This window comes from Myodes glareolus, chromosome 9 (genome assembly GCF_982192425.1).
Source record: "Myodes glareolus chromosome 9, mMyoGla1.1, whole genome shotgun sequence".
In the NCBI taxonomy this organism is placed as follows: Eukaryota; Metazoa; Chordata; class Mammalia; order Rodentia; family Cricetidae; genus Myodes; species Myodes glareolus.
The window spans coordinates 106,296,555-106,314,535 of NC_142034.1; the positions used below are offsets into that span (position 1 = coordinate 106,296,555).

At 43.3% G+C, this 17,981-nt stretch overlaps 1 protein-coding gene across 6 annotated transcripts in view; it reads right to left on the reverse strand.

Annotated features, from left to right (window-relative positions):
* Window positions 1-12,447: 12,447 nt before the first annotated feature.
* The window catches only part of Parn (poly(A)-specific ribonuclease), a 94,257-nt gene continuing 88,723 nt past the window's right edge, over window positions 12,448-17,981 (reverse strand). For all 6 annotated transcript variants that reach the window (XM_087910842.1, XM_087910844.1, XM_087910843.1 and 3 more), the window contains 2 exons: window positions 16,900-17,093; window positions 12,448-13,449 (listed from right to left, as the gene is read on the reverse strand). In XM_087910842.1, coding sequence (XP_087766968.1) covers window positions 13,397-13,449; window positions 16,900-17,093 — 247 coding nt within the window. In that variant the 3' untranslated portion in view covers window positions 12,448-13,396. The remainder of the gene's footprint in view (window positions 13,450-16,899; window positions 17,094-17,981) is intronic.

The following is a 17,981-nucleotide window of genomic DNA, read 5'->3' on the forward strand; positions in this document are numbered from 1 at the left end:
AGAGGAAATAAATTCATCGATCACAAAAAAATGTTAAATCCAACAAATCCTTAACACAAAATATCCAGGAAATATGGGACACCATGAAAAGACCGAACCTAAGAATAATAGGAATTGAAGAAGTTCATCTCAAAGGCACAGAAAATATATTCAACAAAATCTAAAAGAAACCTTTCCCCACCTAAAGAAGGACATGCCTATGAAAATACAAGAGGCTGGACCAAATAGACTGGACCAAAAAAAAAAAAAGTCACCTTGATACATAATAATCAAAACACTAAACATACAGAATAAAGAATATTAAGAACTGCAAAGGAAAAAAGGCCAAATAACAAAGGCAGACTTATCAGAATTACACCTGACTTCTCAATGGAAATAATGAAAGCCAGAACGTCCTGCTTACGCAGTATGCAAGAGACCATGGATGACAGCCCAGAAAACTATACTCACCAAAACTTTTAAATACCATAGATGGAGAAAGAACCATGGTAGAACCAGTTTTTAATCAATACCTATCCACAAATCCAGCCCTACAGAAATTGCTAGAAGGAAAACTCCAACCCAAGGAAGTTAGTTACACCCACAAAAACACAGGCAATAGATAATCATACATCAACAAATCCCAAAGAGAAACACACACACAATCCCACCAAAAATAACAAAAGCAACAGGAACTAGCAATCACTGGTCATTCATATCCCTTAATATCAATGGACTCAATTCCCATATAAAAAGACACAGGCTAATAGATTGGATACAAAAACAAGATTGATCCTTTTTGCTGCATACAAGAAATACATCTCAACTACAAAGACAGACTAAAAGTTTGAGAAAAGATTTTCCAATCAAATGGACCTACCAAACAAGCAGGTGTAGCTATCTTAATATCTAACAAAATAGTCTTCAAACGAAAATTAGTCATAAGAAATGAATAAGATCATTTCATACTCATCACAGGAAAAATCCATCAAGATGAAATCTCAATTCTGAACATTTATGGCCCCAATGCAAGGGTACCCTCATTTGAAAAAGGAACATTGCTAAAGCTTAAATCACACATCAAGCCCCACACACTCCACTCTCTCCACTGGACAGGTCTGCCAAACAGAAACTTAACAGAGAAATAAAAGAGCTAATGGATATTATGAATCAAATGGGCTTAACAGACATCTATAGAACATTCCATCCAAACACAAAAGAATATTCCTTTTTTAGATCCTTCTCTAAAATAGACCACATACTCAGTAACAAAGCAAATCTCAACAGATACAAAAAATTAGAATAACCCAATGTATTATTGAATCTTCATTGCTTAAAGACAGAATTCAACACTAATTGCAGAAGGCCCACAAACTCACGGAAACTGAACAGTGTTCAACTGAATCACCACTGGGTAAATGAAGAAATAAATAAAGAATTTAAAGATTTCCTAAAATTCAAAGAAAATGACCACACAACATGCTCAAACTTATGGGACACAATAAAAGCATGCTAAGAGGAGAAAGCTCATAGCACTAAATGATGACATAAGAAGCTAGAAAAATTCCACACTAGCAAATGAACAGAACACCTGAAAGCTCTAGAACAAAAAGAAACAAACTCACTCAGGAGGACTAGATGGCAGGAAATAAGCTGAGAGCAGAAATCAACAAAATAGAAACAAAGAAAACAACACAAAAAAATCAATGAGACAATGAGTTGGTTCTTCAAGAAAATTAACAAAATAGACAAACCTTTATCCAAATTAACCAAAAGGCAAAGAGAAAATATCCAAATTAACAAATCAGAAATGAAGAGGGACATAACAACAGACATGGAGGAAATTCAGAGAATCATCAGGTCATACTTCAAAAGCCTGTTCTCCACAAAATTGGAAAACTTAAAGGAAATGGACAATTTTCTGGATAAGCACTATATACCAAAATTAAATCAAGACCAGATAAGCAAATTAAATAGACTAATAACTAAGGAAATAGAAACAATCATCAAAAAATTTCCAATCAAAAAAAGCCAGGTTCGGATGGTTTTGGTGCAGAATTCTACCAGAACTTCAAAGAACTAATGCCTATACTCCTCAAATTGTTTCACATAACAGAAACAGAAGAGACATTGCCAAACTCTTTTTATGAGGTTATAGTTACCCTGATACCCAAAGCACACAAAGACACAACTAAGGGAGAATTACAAACCAATCTCACTCATGAACATTGATATAAAAATATTCAATAAAATACTGGCAAACAGAATCCTAGAAGACATCAGAAAACTCATCCATCATGACCAAATAGGCTTCATCCCAGAGATGCAGGGTTGGTTCAGCATATGAAAATCCATCAATGTAATCCACCACATAAATAAATTGAAAGAAAAAACACCACATAATCATCTCATTAGATGCTGAAAAAACCTTCAGTAAAATTCAACACCCCTTCATGATAAAGGTCTTGGAGAGAACAGGAACACACAACGAACATACCTTAACATAATAAAGGCAATATACAGTAAGCCAACGGCCAACATTCAAGCTAAATGAAGAGAAACTCAAAGCGATACTGAAATGAGGAACAAGACAAGGTTGTCCACTCTCTCCGTATCTATTCAATATAGTTCTTGAGGTCTTAGCTAGAGTTATAAGACAACAAGAGGAGATCAAGGAGATATGAATTGGAAAAGAAGAAGTCACACTTTCACTATTTGCTGGTGATATGATAGTATATATAACTGATCCCCAAAATTCTAACAGGGAACTCTTACAACTGGTAAGTACCTTCATTAATATAGCAGGATACAAGATTAATTTAAAAAAATCAGTAGTCCTCCTTTATCCAAATGATAAATAGGCTGAGAAAGAAATCAGAGAAACATTACCCTTCACAATAGCCACAAATAACACAAAAGATCTTGGGGTAAGTCTAATCAAACAAGTGAAAGACCTGTATATCAAGAAGTTTAAAACTTTGAAGAAAGAAATCAAAGAAGACATCAGAAAATCCCTCATGCTTTTGGATATGTAGGATTAACATAGTAAAAAATGACAATCCTACAAAAGGCAATCTATAGATTCAATTCAATCCCCATCAAAATCCCAGCAAAAAATTCACAGACCTTGAAAGAACAACACTCAACTTCATATGAAAAAACAAAAAACCCAGGAAATTGAACTCAGGACTTTGGAAGAGCAGGTAGTGATCTTAACCTCTGAGTCATCTCTCTAGCACATGTACACACCATTTCTTAAAAAAAGGGAGCTGTAAGCCACACATTAAGATGACACATTTGCAGAATATCTGACAAAGGATGGATATTGAGAATATGTAAACTCCTACAAATTAACAAGAGATACAGATCACCAGATAAAATATAGACATCGCTAGGCATCAGAGAAAAGAATGATACAGTCATTAGTTACCTACCTGGCTGGGAGGGATTCCAGCAAATGTTGGCAAAGGGAACTCCTGGAACTTCCCAGGGGTTTGTGAGAGCATGGGTGTGCTGGGGCGATGGCTCAGGGGATAATGCACTTGCCATGTAAGCAACGAGAATGTGTGTGCAGATCTCTAGCATTCACATAAATACAGGGGATGGAGATAGAACATCTGGGGCACGTTGGCTAAACAGACCAGCAAAACTGGCAAGTTCTGTGTTCCTCAGTGAATTAGTTGGAGAGCAGTAGAGTAAAATACGGGACATCAATCCCTGGCCTTCACTCTTACCTGCTTATGTGTGCACGTACACCTGAACACATACATGGCCATACTCAAGCAAACATGCATTCATATCTGCATATACGCAATAAACAAATAAATGACATAGCTATTTTGGAAAAAGATCTAACAATTTCTTAGAAGACATGCAGACCTAATGTAAGCTCCTTCTTGGTACATTCCACCTGCTGTGGGACAATGGTTTTATCCTGTCATTTGTGTTATTTTTAATAAGATGTTGATTGTTCAGTAGACCAGGCAGGAAGTAGTGGCAGGACAACAAGAATGCTGGGAAGAGGGAAGCTCAGTCTGCAGTCGTGACCTAGCCACAGAGGACGCAAGATGTGACTGCCTTGCTGAAAAAGGTACCAAGCCACATGACTAACATAGACAAGAAATATGGGCTAATATAAGTTATAAGAATTAGTTAATAAGAAGAACCTGAGATACTGAGCCAATCAATTTATAATTAATGTAGACCTCTGTGTGATTTCTTTGGGATTTAATGACTGTGGGAACCGGGCAGGACAGAAAACTCAGTCAAGGGGCAGAAGAGATGGCTCAGTGGTTAAGAGCATTGCCTGCTCTTCCAAAGGTCCTGAGTTCAATTCCCGGCAACCACGTGGTGGCTCACAACCATCTGTAATGAGGTCTGGTACCCTCTTCTGGCCTGCAGACATGCACACAGACAGAATATTGTATACATAATAAATAAATAAATAAATAAATAAACAAACAAATTTTTTTTAAAAAAGAAAACTCAGTCAACAAATGGTGCCCACATGGACAACTGCATCCACATAAAGCTTCAGAGAGCTTGAGAAGTTATTCTACACAGAAAAGAATTGAGTTAAGCATCGCTTATTGATAGCAGCATTTTCTCAGGTGGGCTCTGTTTGCTAGAGGCAAATGCATTTCATTCAAGGGAGGCTTCCTGACTCAGCTTTATCTGCAAAAACTTTGCAGCCCTTTTAAGAGGTTCTGCCACAAAACACTTAAATAGTGTTTATGAATTGTTTATGAATTGCATGCTTCTTGGTGGTGGCATGGACCTTGATGCCATAGAGTTGTGGCAATAAACATGGTTCTGGCCAGTGCCTCCAACATGAAGCTAAATTCTCAGAAGGCTAAGGAATAGGGTGAATCTAACTGTCAAATCCATGGCCTTAATCCTAGCCATATCGCTTAGCAAACTAAAGATTCTTGTGGTCAGAAAAAGAGATACACGGGAAAGAGAGATTTAAAGACAAAGAAAACCTCTAAACAGTTTACAGTGTATTTAAAAATATATGTAGGCTTGGGAGAAAAAAGAAAAAAGGTAAAGTCTTTAAAATAAAGAAGTAAAGTAGTTGGGTGTGGTGGCACAGACCTCTGTGAGTTCAAGGTGTGGCGGCACACACCTTTAATGCCAACACTTGGGAGGCAGAGGCAGACAGAACTCTGTGAATTCAAGGACAGTCTGGTTTACAGAGTGAGTTCTAGGATAGCCAAAGATACACAGAGAAACCCTGTCTCAAAAAGCCAAAAAAATAAAAATAAAAATAAAAGAAATAGAGTTTAAAATAAAGTCACATAAAGATGGCAAATACACAGAGTCTAGATACTAGATGTTATTATGTTCTCTTTTAGTTGTTTGAATGCTAAGGAAGGAGCAACAGCTGCTAAAAGATATTTGCTTATAAGTGCTGCTGAATTAATCTAATATAGGTATTTTGAAAATAACATGACTTCAAAATTGAAGTCAAAAAGTATGTTAATTTGGAGAAGAGGTTTTGATTCATGAAGAGGCTGTGGATTCATTCTGAGGTAAGAAAAATTAGGTTTGATCAAGAAAAACCACCCGAGAAATCTCTGGTAGGAACAGATGGCCCAGATGTTTGAGTTCTACATCCAGAACAAATTCAAGACTGCTGCCTGAGATGATCAAGCCTCACAGGATACTCCAGTCATGACTTGACCATATAATTCTAAACTTTTTTTTAGGTCTCCATAAAATTATCAGCATCCCCAATCAGCAGGAAGAAGCCTGGAAAACTATGCCCACATTCCCCAAAAAATGGACTATGCATATTTTCCTTTGTTTAGAATGTTGGTTACAAGTTGTTATGGATAATGGTCAGGAATAAAGCTAAACAAGGGAGATTCAATTCAGAGTTCTTGTTTTGAAAAAAAAAGGAGGGGAAATTGTTGTGGGAAAATGGTCTTTTATCCTGTCACTTGTATTCTTTTTAATAAAATGCTGATTGGCCAGTAGCCAGGTAGGAAGTAGAGGCGGGACAATGAGAATGCTAGGAAGAGGGAAGTGTAATATGCCATTGTGACCTACCCACAGAGGAAGATGTGATTGCCTCACCGAAAAAGGTACCAAGCCACGTGGCCAACATAGACAATAAATATGAACTAATATAAATTATAAGAATTAGTTAATAAGAAGAGCCTGAGATAGTGGGCCAATCAGTTTATAATTAATGTAGACCTCTGTGTGATTTCTTTGTGACTTAACAACAGCAGGAATTGGGCAGGACTTATTCCCCTGCCCCCAGTTAAAGATTCTGCTTTTTGAAAAAAAAAATCAAGGACTTGTACAGAATAATTACAAGAATTTTATTTACAAAAGTCTGCAACAGGAAATGATGTAGGTATTTGTGGAGAATGGATAAACTATTGGTGCAGACAACTCAAAATTAGAAAGAGGGGTGGTGTAGGAGAATTGTCTATATTCTGTCAATTGTGTTTTAAATAAATGCTGATTGGCCAGTAGCCAGGCAGGAAGTATAGGTGGGACAGCCAGACAGAAAGTGGAGGCGGGTCAAAGAGAACAGGAGAATTCTGGGATGGAGGAAGCCCATTCCTCCCTAGTCCTTCCCAGATCACAGAAGAAGCAAGATGTGACCTGCCCCGCTGAAAAAGGTACTGAGCCATGTGGCTAAAATATACTAGAATAATGGGCTGGTATATGCTATAAGAGCTAATACGAAGCCTGAGTTAATGGGCCAATCAGTTTATCATTAATATAGACTCTCTGTGTGAATTTCCTTGGGGCTTACCAGCTGTGGGAACTGGGCAGAACAGAAACCCCAACAAGCAGGTCCTCATGTTAGAGATGGGTGGGGTAGCTCAGAGGTAAGATACCTAATATCACAAGGTCCTGGGCTACATGCCCATAACCGGAATCAATGAATAACAAAGAACCTTTTGTATGCACAACATAGATAAATCCCAAAAATATTATGCTGAAAGAAAACTCGTCTCCCTTGCTGTTTTCTAAACTCCCAGATGAAATTCTGTTAATCATGCACTGGGACTACACTCCTACCCCAAGCTTATACGACCTTGAGTATAGCCTTTCTCATTCAGTTCTCATAAAATCTGAGAAAAGATGAATCTGTACTGAAAAAATCAGTCCTGATTGCCTCTGAGGCTGGGAGTAGAATGGGGTTGGCTGAGAAGAGACCCAAGGGACAATTCTGCGGCAGCAGTATTGGAAAACTATTCAATGGTACCTGTAAGAGTTGAGTATTTCAATCAAGGTATGATTCCCCCAAGGCCCTGAATATAAAGAGCTATTAACTGGCCAATGGCACACACGGGTGTAGATGAAGTGACAGGAGAGTGGCATCTCTGCCTGGAGAAGCCTAACAACCCCATTGGGCCAGGCCAGTCATTAGCCATGCTAACAAGAAGAGTAAGTTTTCTTTAAATGAGATATTGTATTTTCCCTCCCAGATTCCCCACCCCTGTGTATACGAAGCTGGCCAGAACTGAAGAATGCCACATGCTCTTGCAGGCACTCTGGACTTTTTCACTCTTTCCCTTACCCTCCCACCAAGTCTGCTTGTCAGCTACATGTACACCCTCCATGAGACTTGATTCTCTTTATTCTCCTCCTGGACATCTGTTGCTACAGCTGGCCTGCTCTGGGATTTGTTTTTAAGTCTAATAAAACTCTCCTTGAGCTCCTGTTTAAAGAGTTCGTTCTTAAATTATTTTTTCATATTCTTTTTAAAAAATATTTTTTATGGTTTATTTAATTTTTTTATGTGCATTGGTGTGAAGGTGTCAGATCCCCTGCAACTGAATCTTCAGACAGTTATGAGCTGCCACGTGGGTGCTGGGAATTGAACCCGGGTCCTCTGGAAAAGCAGTCAGTGCTCTTAACCACTGAGCCATCTCTCCAGCCCCTCTTAAATTCTTTTATGAGACTAAGAACATCAAAGGAATACCCCAATTTTCCGTTATTTGGCAACCCTCAAATTCCTGTACATGAACATCTGCATATGAGAAATTCATCAAAAACTAAGGAGACTGGTGTAACATGAGAAAGCCTGTTTGTTGGGGGTTTTTCTGTCCTGCCCAGCCCCCCAGCTGTTTAGTCCCAGAGAAAAATCACACAAGGAGATCTCTGTAAGTTATAATGCTGATTGGCTCATTAGGTCAGGCTACTTATTAGCTAACTCTTACATCTTGATTAACCCATTTTTCTGATCTGTGTTAGCCATGTGGCTCAGTACCTTTTTCAGTGGGGCAGCTCACATCCTGCTGCTTCGGTGATCTGGGCAGGAGTGGGAGGAATCAACTTCCTCCTCCCTAGAATTCTTCCTGCTCTCCTTGCATCATTTCCACTTCCTGTCTGGTTTTCTCACCTACACCTCCTGCCTGGCCAATCAGCGTTTATTTAAAATATGATTGATAGAATACAGACAACTCTCCCGCACCAGACTGGTAGATGGATGGGTGGTGGGTGACAGAGTGATGTAGGTGGGCCTTCTGTCCATATGTTACTTTCAATGGTTAATAAAGAGACTGCCTTGGCCTTTTTGATAGGCCAGCCCTTAGGTGGGTGGAGTAGAAAGAACAGAATGCCGGGAAGAGTCGCCATGACTCTCCTCTCTGCAGGTTACGATCTTTCCTGGTAAGCCACCACCTCGTGGTGCTACACAGATTACTAAATATGGGTTAAAGCAATATGTGAGAGTTAGTCAATAAGAGGCTGGAGGTAATGGGCCAGGCAGTGATTAAAAGAATACAATTTGTGTGTTGTTATTTCGGGTGTAAAGCTAGCCATGTGTGAGCAGGGCGGAAATGCAACCCACTGCTCCTTTTACAACAATAGAGGATGGATGTGTAGGCAGATGGATGGACAAATGGAATATCAAGATGGCAACCATATACAGTTCAAGTGGTGAATAAACAGATTCCTGAACACTACTCTGTCCATTTCCCTAAGATGATAGTGGGGGGACAATGAACACACAAAAAGCTACAAATGGGCAAGGGCTTGATTTCCACTACAGCTTGCCAGTCCAAGAACTATAAAACATGCAGAGAACCACAGAATCCCCTATTCCCACACCTGACTGAGGGCTCTCGGTGGAAACATTGAGGAAGCACCCAATCACAGTCTCTATGCCTCTGGATGGTGGCATGAGGAAGCCAAAAGTCTGCCCTAGGTTTTATGGAGGTGTCACTCAGCCTGGGGAGTAGTTCAGGAGGGTGTAGGAAAAGGGTAATTTCTTAACTAAATTCTCAGCAACTGTATCTCTGTCAGATTCAGTGAGAGACATGTAAGGGACTCAAACCAAGAGCCCAACCTACCACCACCAGTCTTCCTGTATGCCCGCGAGTTTGGTGTTTTCCTTGCATTTATGCTCACAACTACTCTGTGGGAAAGTTTCATCACCCTGACTTTATGGCAAGAAGGCTGAGGTTCAGAGGGTAAAGAAATGTGCCCAGAATCTATAGATTCAATGCAATCCCCATCAAAATCCCATCAAACTTCTTCACAGACCTTGAGAGAACAATAATCAAGTTTATATGGCAAAACAAAAAACCCAGGATAGCCAAAACAATCTTATACAATAAAAGAACTTCTGGAGGCATTACCATCCCTGACTTCAAACTCTATTATAGAGCTACAGTATTGAAAACAGCTTGGTATTGGCATAAGAACAGAGAAGTCGACCTATGGAATCGAATAGAAGACCCAGATATTAACCCACAAACTTATGAACACCTAATTTTCGACAAGGGAGCTAAAGGTATACAATGGAAGAAGGAAAGCATCTTTAACAAATGGTGCTGGCATAACTGGATGTCAACCTGTAAAAAAATGAAAGTAGATCCATATCTATCACCATGCACAAAAATCAAGTCCAAATGGATTAAAGACATCAACATTAATCCGTCCACTTTGAACCTGATAGAAGAGAAAGTGGGAAGTAGTCTACAAGAGTTAGGCACAGGAGGCCTCTTCCTAAGTAGGACCCCAGCAGCACAGACAGTAAGAGAAACAATGAATAAATGGGATCTACTGAAACTGGGAAGCTTCTGTAAAGGAAAGGACACTGTCAGTAGAACAAAAAGGCTGCCTTCTGACTGGGAGAAGATCTTCACCAACCCCTCATCAGACAAAGGTCTGATCTCCAAAATATACAAAGAACTCAAGAAACTAGGCACTAAAACTCTAATTAACCCAATTAAAAAATGGGGTACTGAACTTAACAGAGAATTCACAACAGATGAACTTCGAATGGCCAGAAGACACTTAAGGTCATGCTCAACCTCCTTAGCAATCAGGGAAATGCAAATCAAAACCACTTTGAGATACCATCTTACACCTGTCAGAATAGCTAAAGTCAAAAACACCAACGATAGCCTATGCTGGAGAGGATGTGGGGTGAGGGGAACACTCATCCATTGTTGGTGGGAATGCAAACTCGTGCAGCCACTGTGGAAATCAGTGTGGCGGTTCCTCAGGAAACTGGGAGTCAACCTCCCTCAGGACCCAGCAATTCCATTCTTGGGAATATACCCTAAAGATTCCCTAACATACTACAAAAGCATTTGTTCTACTATGTTCATAGCAGCACTATTTGTAATAGCCAGAACCTGGAAACAGCCTAGGTGCCCCTCAATAGAAGAATGGTTAAAAAAGGTGTGGAACATATACACATTAGAGTTTTACTCAGCGGTAAAAAACAATGACATCTTGAATTTTGCATGCAAATGGATGGAAATAGAAAACGCTTTATTGAGTGAGGTAAGCCAGACCCAAAAAGAGGAACACGGTATGTATTCACTCATAAGTGGATTCTAATCATAATTAAAGGTCTTTGAGCCTATTATTCGTGATCCTAGAGAAGCTAAATAAGAAGATGAACCTGATGAAGATTATTTAGCTATCCACCAGGAGGTAGGAAATAGACAAGAGTCCCAGATCCTTCATCTGGCCAAGGACGGCGATACAGTCGGAGACCCACATTGGAGCACCGGACTGAGCCCCCCGAGGTCCAAATGAGGAGCAGAAGGAGGAAGAACATGAAAAACGAAATCAGTACTGCGAGGGATGCTATCACCCACTGATACAAGGGAACGGATCTGATGAGAGTTTACCAAGGCCAGTTGGACTGGGACTGAACGAGGACGTGATCTAACCAGATTCTCGGAATTTGGCCGGATTCTATGACTGTGGCTGGCCCGAAGTCTTTCTGAAAAGCCATTGACTATGACACTGGGACCTGTTTCCTCTACATATACTGGATTTTGGGGATCCAGTCTGTTTGGACACTCACCTTTCTGGACCTGGAGGGAGGGGGAAGGAACTGGAACTTCCCACAGGGCAGGAAACCCTGACTGCCCTGGGGGACAAAGAGGGAGGAGGAGGGGGAGTGGGGGGAGTGGGAGGGTGTTGGGAGGGGGGGCGGAAATGGAAACTTTTATAATTTAATAAAATTTACTTAAAAAAAAAAAAAAGAAATGTGCCCAGGAACACAGGGCTGGAACTGGGCACAAACACAGCCACAAGCGGCCCTGAAGCACATGTCTAGAAAGCATATCTTACCCCCATGAACTGCTCTCTACAACAGTGGCAGGGTCTGTGTGTATGGGCAGAGCTTTTCCAGCAATGGGCACTGTGAATATTCTTGAGTGGGTCTTCAGGCACAGTACAGACATTCTTCACCTTTGGATAAGGAAGAGGGATCTCATGTAAGATCTCCATTTACACAGGACCAGGGAGCTTTCACAACCACACAAGTCCCCACATGAGACCTGTGCATGTACACAGATGTGCCAGTTCATAGTGTTTTGTGTTTCCCCTTTTCAGTTTTTATGTTTTTTTAAGATTTATTAATACATATATGTATGTGTAGATATGTCAGTGCCCATAAAGGGCAGAGGGAGATGTTCAATAACCTGCAGCTGGAGTCACAGGAGTCTGAGAGCTGCCTGGCCATGGGTGCTGGGATCTGAACTCTGATCCTCTGATAAAGCAGTAAGAGCACTGTTAAGCACTGAACTGTCTATTCAGCCCCATAAATAATGTATCTCCCTCCCCACATCCCGCCCAGTATGGAGGACTGAGTCTAAGCCCTCAGCTATGCCAGACTAGCACTGAACTACATCTCCAGTCTCCCTTTTCCTTTTTACAAATTAGTGTCAGGCTGGGCTGCAGCTCAGGGACAGCGTGCTGGACGAGCGCAGAAGCCCAGACCCCTTTTCTCTGCTCAAAACCAAACCAAAATCAAAGGCTGTCCTTAGTCTCTAACCTTTAAGTCTAACGACTTAGCAGAGCCAACAGAAGCCTTAGAAAGGCTGGCATTCCTTCCTCCCAGGTCTGTGGCCACAGGGCCCTGGGGAACAATCTTCTACACATGGAGCTGTGCGACTCCATGATGAGAGCTTGAGGCAAGGATAGCCGGAGGGCAAACGCATCAACCACTCCAAAGAAAAAGTTAAAGGCAGGTTTTTATGAAATTTTCTTTAATTCCATCTTTTTGAATTAAAATTTTTATTTTCATGATACAAAAGCATTCCATGTCCACAAGTGTCGGCCGTGGAGTGTCTCGCAGGAGTGCATGGTGCTCTGCCACTGTGGAACCTGTCCAATGAGGGCTGGATGCATGCTGCAATTCTGCCATTGTCTCCCACACACGCACACGAGGGCGCAGGCACACACACCCACCCACACCATGTAACCAGATACACAAAAATGCATGGTAAAGACAAGCAGGTGAAGTCACTTCACCATTAATCTGGCACTGTGCACAGGAACAGAAAAGTCAGCTTCTCACTCACACACCACCCACGAGAGACTTGTATCAGAGGGAAAGTAACCTGAAATAGCGTGCCCTCAAAGCCCAGGTATCTGCTGAGATGACCCTGGGTCAGCACGAGAAGATGGCATGGAAAAGACAAGCCTGCGTGCTGTTCCTAAGCAGTGATGGTGGGAAGTAGGGTACAACCACTTACTCGTCGGAGTCAGTGACCATGACCTGTGATGGCACCACAGGCTGGAATGGAGAGAGGTCCAGGCACATCTCCAGGCAGGGTGAAGCTCAGTACGAATATAATCCTAACACCCTGGAGGCTGGTTCTCCTGGCATGGTTCACAGCTGATTTCCTTCCTGGGCAGACTTGCCAACACTCATGGGGCCAGACAGGTTTCCCAGGAGCAGGAAGTAATTAGTTAATAACACACACACCTGCAACAGTCCTCAATCATGACGTGTGCCAATGGTCAGTTTAGATGGAATGGGAAGATAGAGATAGCCAAAAAAGGAAAACGTAGCTCTCCTAGGAAATAAACTTGGTTCTAAGCCCTCCCATGCCTCATTTGATTAAGTGAATACAGTATGGCTTCCAAATAGCTCTCTCAGCAGCAGCATGCTCAGTGTGCTACACCCTGGTCTCTGTTACCACGTGTCGGGGACTTCGAAGAGCATGGCAGGGCTATCTGCGACAGTTCCTGAGGGAAAAGAGAAGCAGATTAAGGACATGGACAGTCACTAGGGGAGCACTGTTGGCTGGCACTGAGAGCACCCTGTGTATAACTCCAGACAAGCAGGGAAGGACTGGTGCACAGGAAGGTACTAGACTTGGGGACAGACCCACACATAAAGGGGAAGCACAAGCACCTTTAGGAAGGTGGTGAACCTCCTGACCTGCTTAGGCTGCCTCTGTTTGCTCAGAGGTGGGAGCTTGGGTGCAAGCACTTCATGTACCTCTCACTGTGCAAGCAGCATTCTCTGCTGGAAACCAAGCTGGGCACTTAAGTTACATACTTCATAAAAGCCCACTAGGTAGCCACTGATGTCCCCAGGATAGTGGTGAAAGAACAAACATAGAAAAGTAACCAACTGCCTGAGGTGAGTTTAGAGCAAGCACTAAGCTCCTCACTAAAGCTGCAACAACCTGAGTTTCCATGAGGAGAAGTGCAGCTGGTACCCGGAGGAGAAATGCCAAGCAGCAGGCCAGTGAGGACCATGGGTCCCAGGACAGCAAGAACAGTAGTGGTTTTTGCAGAGGCAGTGATGCAGGCTGAGTCCTCCTCTGGGCCAGTTACAGACAGGTTTCCTGAAGGTCAGAAACTCTTCCACTTCAGCCATTTGTGCGACAGGTGGTAGGGGTGGCAGTGCCAACACTGCTGGATCGGTGTGTGAGTCACAGCGTCTAGTGTGGCTCGAGTGTGGACTAAGTTGAGGAAGAAAGTGTCCATAACGGAAAGCATCCAAGCCTGTCACAGGCAGAGCCAAGACTCTGGGCGTGGACTGCTCGAGAGTGAACTTCACAAATCTGTCTCCGCCTCTGTGCCTTACTGCGTGGTTACAGAACCTGACAAGATACTGAAAGAAGTTCTGAGGGCACACACATCCTGATGCCCTGTGGCACAACAGGAACCCAGCGAACAGCTGTTTAGTGCTCTCATCACACACGAAGGCATCTGGCAGCTAACAGCGGCACTGACACCATTCTGGGCGGCCTCTGTGGAGCATCACACCCAGTGGTTCTGCTTCCGCTACACACTCTTTGGAAAGCAGAAAGCCTTGGGGCTGGCCCACCTGTTAGGTATCAGCTCTGTGTGGCACAGTGGCTGTGGCCCACAAAGCTGAGTGTTAAAGCTCTCAGGGAGACCCTGGGCCACATGGTCCCCAGCATTCCCTACAGCCCCACCACTGGCAGAACCTCCACTCTTGGCACTTTCAGAGCCTCTGAGGCTTCAACATATGCATGAGCTTGCACTTGCTCATGACAGGTCTCACTCAGAGAAGTGAGCAACAAGACTGGTTGACTCAACGGGTTCAGCCTCTGACTACCTTGGCCTAGCTTGCACACATACAGGACTGAGTGCTTAAACCAGAGGTTGGAGGGTCCAGCAAGTTCTGCCTTGCAGTCAGAGGCTTTATTCAGGAGGCTTCAGAAAAAAGCCTACTTCCCCACGTCCTCCAACTCAACATCAAGGTATCTCCCCAGCAGTGTCTCCTTTTGCAGTACCGAGGAAGAAGTACAAAATCTACTTTTGTTTTGGTTCACATTGTTCAGTACTGTGTGTGTGCAAGCTAGCCTTAAAGTCATGGAAATCCCTCAGCCTCAGTCTTCCAAATGTTGTGATTCCAAGCACACAGTGCCCAGTCCGGTCTTTTAAGGTGACTATTCTAGAGAGAGGAGTGACGAGGGTGGAGAAGGGGTGAGGAACGGCGAGCAGGAGGATGATGAGGGTGGAGGAGGGGTGAGGGACGGCGAGCAGGACTTTAGTCTGTGTTAAAATGAAGCTGCACCACATGCAGACAAGGGTCATGCAGACAAGACTCTGTGTGACTTGCTAACTTTGATGAAATCCAGCAAACTATAGATCAGGATACGCACAGGGTGGAAAGCACAGTCAAGCCTGCTGCCCAGCACTGCTCTGATCCCACTCTTGATTCTCAATCCTGTCCCCAAGTAACACAAAGAAAATCAACTGTATCTAGGCCAGTATCTCACCATCCTGAACACATAAACAGGCCCTGGTTGAGAGTACCAGCCAGCTTCCTTACAGGGCAGGCAAACTTAAGGAGTCTGGGACCTTGGGCAAACTCTTAGGCGCTCCATGTTCCTAGCCATGAAGTGGACAATGACGCACAGAACTGCCCAGCATTCAGGCCTGTCCCACATGTACAAAGCACATGGGGAGCAGTGCTACAGATGCTGCAGTGCCACCTGCTTCCTTATCCTGCAGAGCAGGGATGAGAAGTCACCCAGGCCCTTGCTCTAGAGTGTATGTGCACTGGCTGCTTAAGGCTGTGTGAGGTGAAGAAGGCACAGCTGGCTCAGGCAGGCCTGGGTCCCCCGGTTCCACGTTTCACACTTCCCTAACTTCTCAGAGCTTGTAGTCTGGATCACTCAAAGGGTGCTGTTTCCCCATTTCAAGGCTTTTGTGAAAACATAAAAATCAAGTGTAAGAAGGCTCCCACGCTGGGCGGTAGTGGTGCACACCTTTAATCCCAGCACTTGGGAGGCAGAGGCAGGCGGATCTCTGTGAGTTTGAGGCCAGCCTGGTTTACAAGAGCTAGTTCCAGGACAGGCTCCAAAAGCTACAGAGAAACTCTGTCTAGAAAAACAAAAAAACAAAAACAAAAACCCACCCCCCCCAAAAAAAAAGAAAGAAAAGAAAAAGGTTCCCTAAGGAGTCTGGCAAACACTAGGATCTGAACACTTGCTAAGTTCCCATTTCCTTGGCTCCTTACAGAATTCTGTTTGTGAAGAAAGTCGGAAGGCCAGAGTGTCCCTGGGAAGTATCAGGCTTGCTCCTGACATTCAACACAAGGGGTTGCTGCTGTGCAAATCTAAATGCACATCCTAAGCACTGGGGCTACCAGAGATATGCGTGCAACACCTTGAAAATATGGTAGAGATGGGAGTCATGAAGGCAGCCTGACCACCTCTCATCAGAGGCCTCATCGGGTTGTGTGTGCAGCACCAGGGCTACAACCTCTTAAAATGCATCATTGCTTGTCTCTTAATGGCTCAGGTTTGAGAACTCTGCCCCAGCGTGTGGTACTACTTCGAAGGCTGTGGAGCCTTTAAGAGGTGGGGTCTGGCTGGTGGAACCCCTCCTCTTCCTGTACACCACCACCTGAACAAGCACAGCTTGATGTGCAACCACCTCCTGCTCTACCCACACACAGAAGCATCACTGCCATCATGCTGAACCGAAACCCCTCAGAAGCCATGAGCCTGAATAAGCTCTTCCTCCCTTAAGTTGTTGTGCCAAGTAATCCAGCACAGCAATCAAAGAGCTGCTTTTCATGCTCCAAGAGACGACAGCTCCATGCACATGGAGTTTGCCTTCAATACCTGCTATCATTTTGCTCCCAAAATAAGAGCCTCCTGAAGCCTGAAGCAGCTCCTGGTCAGAGTCAGTCAGACTAATACTGACCTGCCAAGGAAAGCTCTTTCTTCAATCTCTTTAGCTTCTTGGCCTTTTTCCTTCCCTCTGGGAGGGGATCTGCACAGGAATCCATCTGTTCAAGTTCAGAGTCAGTTATCTCCTCCAGTTCTCTGTCCTCTGAGCCAGCTTCCCGTGGGTCAGGACTCAGATTTCTCTTTCCAATTACACCAGTTGCTGAGAAGCTGCAACATACAAGGTGAACAGCGTGAGTGGAGCTAGGAGCAGGAAGAGGGGCCAACAAAACGCCTCAGTGATAAGAGTCCTTCGACACAGGCACTACAGGATGCTGTGCACACAGCGCAAAGCTGGGCTGTTTTAGCATTAGCAACCCTTCATAGAAAACCCCGGCTGCATCTCGAGAAAACTACAGCACCAGAGGAATAAGGAGCAGAGCTTCTACGAGACAATCAGAATTTTGATGGCACTGAACCAAAAGAGAACAAAGCTCTTTCAGAACCTGCTGATGAAGCAAAGCAGAATGGAACAACTGCTGCTCCAGCTGCTCTTGCATGGCTCGAAACCTCGGTAGCCGTAGAACACATCCCGCTTTCGTGTAATTCTCTTCTCTTCTAAAATAGGTGAACTCTTAAGCTTATACTGAAACCTGGGTTTCTTTTTAAGTATAGTGATGTTTTATTTATGTTTTAATAAATAAAACTTACCTAAAGATCAAAAGGGCAAAGCTAAAGCCACTAGAGGACAGGCAGTGGTGGCACACACCTTTAAATGCAGGATTTGGGAGACAGAGGCAGAAGGATCTCTGTGAGTTCAAGGCCACCCTCAGCTATACAATACAAGACCAATGCAGAAACAAATCCAGTTAGTGGCAGCTCATATCTTTAATCCCAGTACTGGGGAGTCACAAGCCTTTAATCCCAGCACTAGAGGAATACAAAATGGAAGGAGAGGCTTAGTCTGTAGTCACCCAGCCTTGGTAGAGGTAAGACTTCTCTAATGGCTTGGCTGCTTTGCTTTTCTGGTTTTTGGGTTGAACCCCAATATCTGACTCTCGGTTTTTATTTTTTGTGCTACGTTTAAGACTTCACAGAATTTGATATATTGAATCAAAC